The 3,610-nt window shown below is 45.8% G+C and overlaps 1 protein-coding gene across 1 annotated transcript in view; it reads left to right on the top strand.

Annotated features, from left to right (window-relative positions):
* LOC114636453 (protocadherin beta-5-like) overlaps positions 1-2,322 on the top strand; it is a 3,050-nt gene extending 728 nt beyond the window's left edge. Inside the window, exon 1 of the mRNA XM_028784536.1 lies at positions 1-2,322. This exon is cut by the window's left edge and continues 728 nt beyond it. Coding sequence (XP_028640369.1) covers positions 1-1,737 — 1,737 coding nt within the window. The 3' untranslated portion in view covers positions 1,738-2,322.
* Positions 2,323-3,610: the final 1,288 nt, after the last annotated feature.

Raw genomic sequence — 3,610 nt, 5'->3', positions numbered from 1 at the left:
CTGGATGGTGGGTCTCCACCGAGGTCAGGAACAGCCCTGGTTCGAATTCTGATTGTGGACATCAATGACAACGCTCCTGAGTTTGTGAACAGCCCCTATGAGGTGCAAGTCCTAGAGAGCAGTCCCCCAGACTCCCCAGTCCTGACTGTCTTAGCACGGGATGCAGATGCTGGCAACTTTGGGAAAGTTTCCTATGGCTTGTCTCAAGCATCAGATGAAATCCAAAAAACTTTCTCAATAAACAAAACTACTGGAGATGTGCGATTAAAAAAGAAACTGGATTTTGAAAAAAATACATTTTACCATGTGGAAATTGAGGCCACGGATGGTGGTGGGCTTTCTGGAAAAGGCTTTGTAACGGTAGAGGTGTTGGATGTGAACGACAATGCCCCAGAGCTGACCATATCTTCACTGACCAGCTCAGTCCCAGAAAATGCTCCTGAGACCATAATCAGCATCTTCAGAGTTGGAGACAGGGATTCTGGGGAGAATGGAAAGGTGGTTTGTTCTATTCCAGAAAACCTGCCCTTCGTTCTAAAATCCACTTTCAAGAATTTCTACACTCTGGTGACAGAGAGCCCTCTGGACAGAGAGAGCAGAGCTGAGTACAACATCACCATCACTGTCTCGGACCTGGGCACACCCAAGCTCACAACTCAGCACACCATAACAGTGCAGGTGTCTGACGTCAACGACAATGCCCCAGTCTTCACTGAAACCTCCTACACCCTGTTGATCCGCGAGAACAACAGCCCTGCCCTGTACATAGGCACCATCAGTGCCACAGACTCAGACTCAGGCTCCAATGCCCACATCACCTACTCGCTGCTGCCACCCCAAGATCCACAGCTGGACCTCACCTCACTAATCTCCATCAACTCAGACAATGGGCAGTTGTTCGCGCTCAGAGCGATGGACTATGAGGCCCTGCAGGCCTTCGAGTTCCACGTGGGCGCCACAGACCAAGGCTCACCTGCGCTCAGCAGCCAGGTGCTAGTGCGTCTGGTGGTGATGGACGACAATGACAATACCCCCTTTGTGCTCTACCCACTCCAGAATGCCTCTGCGTCTTGCACTGAGCTGCTACCCAGAGCTGCGGAGCCAGGCTACTTGGTCACCAAGGTGGTGGCAGTGGACCGCGATTCTGGCCAGAACGCCTGGCTGTCATTCCAGTTGCTTAAGGCCACGGAGCCAGGGCTGTTCAGCGTGTGGGCGCACAATGGCGAGGTGCGCACCACCAGGCTGCTGAGTGAGCGCGATGTGCCCAAGCACAGGCTGCTGGTGGTGGTCAAGGACAATGGCGATCCTCCGCGCTCTGCCAGTGTCACCCTGCACGTGCTGCTGGTGGATGGCTTCTCTCAGCCCTACCTGCCTCTGCCAGAGGTGGCGCGGGATCCCGCGCAAGATGAAGATGCACTAACACTGTACCTGGTCATTGCCTTGGCATCTGTATCTTCTCTCTTCCTCCTGTCTGTGTTCCTGTTTGTGGGAGTGAGGCTGTGCAGGAGGGCCAGAGAGGTCTCTCTGGGTGGCTGCTCTATGCCTGAGGAACACTTTCCTGGCCACCTGGTGGATGTTAGTGGAGCAGGGACCCTGTCCCAAAGCTACCAGTATGAAGTGTGTCTGAGGGGCGACTCTGGGACTAGTGAGTTCAAGTTCCTGAAACCCATGATCTCCAATGCTGGGACAGAAATCATGGAAAGTCCCCACTTCAGGGATAGCTTTGTATTCAACTAAGTATTCTAAATGGTCCAATGAATCTTAAGAATTAATATTCTTTTATATAGGTAAGCGTAATGCTAACTAGCTTTAAAAATACTAGTACCTTGTGTGCATGTCTGCAACAGCTCTCATTTTTCCTATTCATATTAAGCATGCTTAGGCTGTCATTATACCACATGTTAAGTGTGGGTTTTCGACATATTCAATGTCTTTGGTGACTAATATTCTCATAAGTACAAATAACTCAAGTAGCATAGAATTTCTTCAAATTACTTTAATGCTCATAAGAAAGTTTGAATTTCTGTATAACTATGACACTGGTGTTAACTGTATTTTTATCTTTTAAGGTTAGAATGCTTAGAATTTTACTTGGCCTTAGCATACTTATTTTTTCCCAAATCATGTCAAGATGGACTTCATTAGAACACTCAATTGTGACACTTGTTATAAGCATCGTAAATGTTAGTGTTTGTTTTACTTTTATTCCTGCAAGTGTTTTAAAAATACTAAGGCTAAAGTTACCATTAATTATATTTTAATGAAAATGAAAGAGGACATTTTTTATAATTTGTCATCCCTTTCATGAAATAAAATTGTTAATCCATTGCTAAGCATGATTTTTTTTTCAAAAAGCAAAATCCAAATCCAAGCATTCAGAGATAATGAAGCACCAGACTTACCATTTCTTACCCACTTGTCAGAAACTAAAGCATAAAGTTATGCTGCATTTCCCTGTAGCTTGCCCTATCTTGCAATAGAAGAAACTTCTTCTGCATTCTGACAGTCTTGTTCAGAGGTTGTTATTGTGACATAATCTTGTGTTTTGTCACTTGGTAGCTACGAGTTCTTTTTATTTTTTTATTTTTTTATTTTTTTAATTTTATCTTTCTTATTTTATTTTATTTATTTTTTTATTTTTTATTGGATGTTTTATTTACATTTCCTATGTTGTCCCCTTACCCCATCCCCCACCCACCCAGGAACCCCCAATCCCCTCACCCCTCCTCCTTCTTCTCTGTGGATGTAACCTCTATCTACCCCCCCACTCCCACCTCCCCACCCTCAAAATTCCCACCCCCTGGGGCATCCAGCCTTCATGCGGTCAAGGTTCTCTTCTTCCACCTATGCCCAGCAGGGCCCTCCACTCTTACATATTCAGCTGAAGCCCTGGATCCCTCCCTAAGTGCTCCCAGGCTGGTGGTTTAGACCCTGGGAGCTGTGGTTGGTTGGTATTGTTGGTCTCCTCATGGTGCTGCAAATCCTTTCAGCTCTCCTTCAGTCTTCACTCTAACTCCTCTATTGAGAACCCCATGATCAGTTCAATGGCTAGTTGTGAGCATCTGCCTCTGAGTATGTCAGATTCTTGAAGACCTCTGAGGAGATATCCATATCAGGCTCTTATCAGCATGCACTTCCTGACTTCCACCTCAGCCTCTACCTTTGGTGATTGCACATGGGATAGATACTCAGGTGGAGTGGTCTTGAAACGGCCCCTCCTTCAGTTTCTGTCCCTCACTTTGTCTCCATATTTGCTCCCTTGAGTAATTTGTTGCTCCTTCTAAGAAGGACCGAAACACCCCCACTTGGTCTTCCTTCTTTATGGGCTTCATGTGGCCTGTGAGTTGCATCTTGGGCATTTCAAGGTTCTGGGCTAATATCCAATAATCAGTGAGTGAATACCATGTGTGTTCTTTTGTGATTGGCTTACCTCACTCAGGATGATAATTTTTGTTCCATCCATTTACCTAGGAACCTCTCGAATTCATTGTTTTTAATAGCTGAGTAATACTCCATTGTGTAAATATACCACATTTTTTGAATCCATTCCTCAGTTGAAGGACATCTGGGTTCTTTCCAGCTCCTGGCTATTATAAACAAGGCTGCTATG

This window comes from Grammomys surdaster, unplaced genomic scaffold (assembly GCF_004785775.1).
Source record: "Grammomys surdaster isolate TR1022 unplaced genomic scaffold, NIH_TR_1.0 124117, whole genome shotgun sequence".
Taxonomy (NCBI): Eukaryota; Metazoa; Chordata; class Mammalia; order Rodentia; family Muridae; genus Grammomys; species Grammomys surdaster.
Note: the sequence above shows the minus strand (reverse complement) of the source record. Positions and strands in the feature narration are given on the sequence as shown.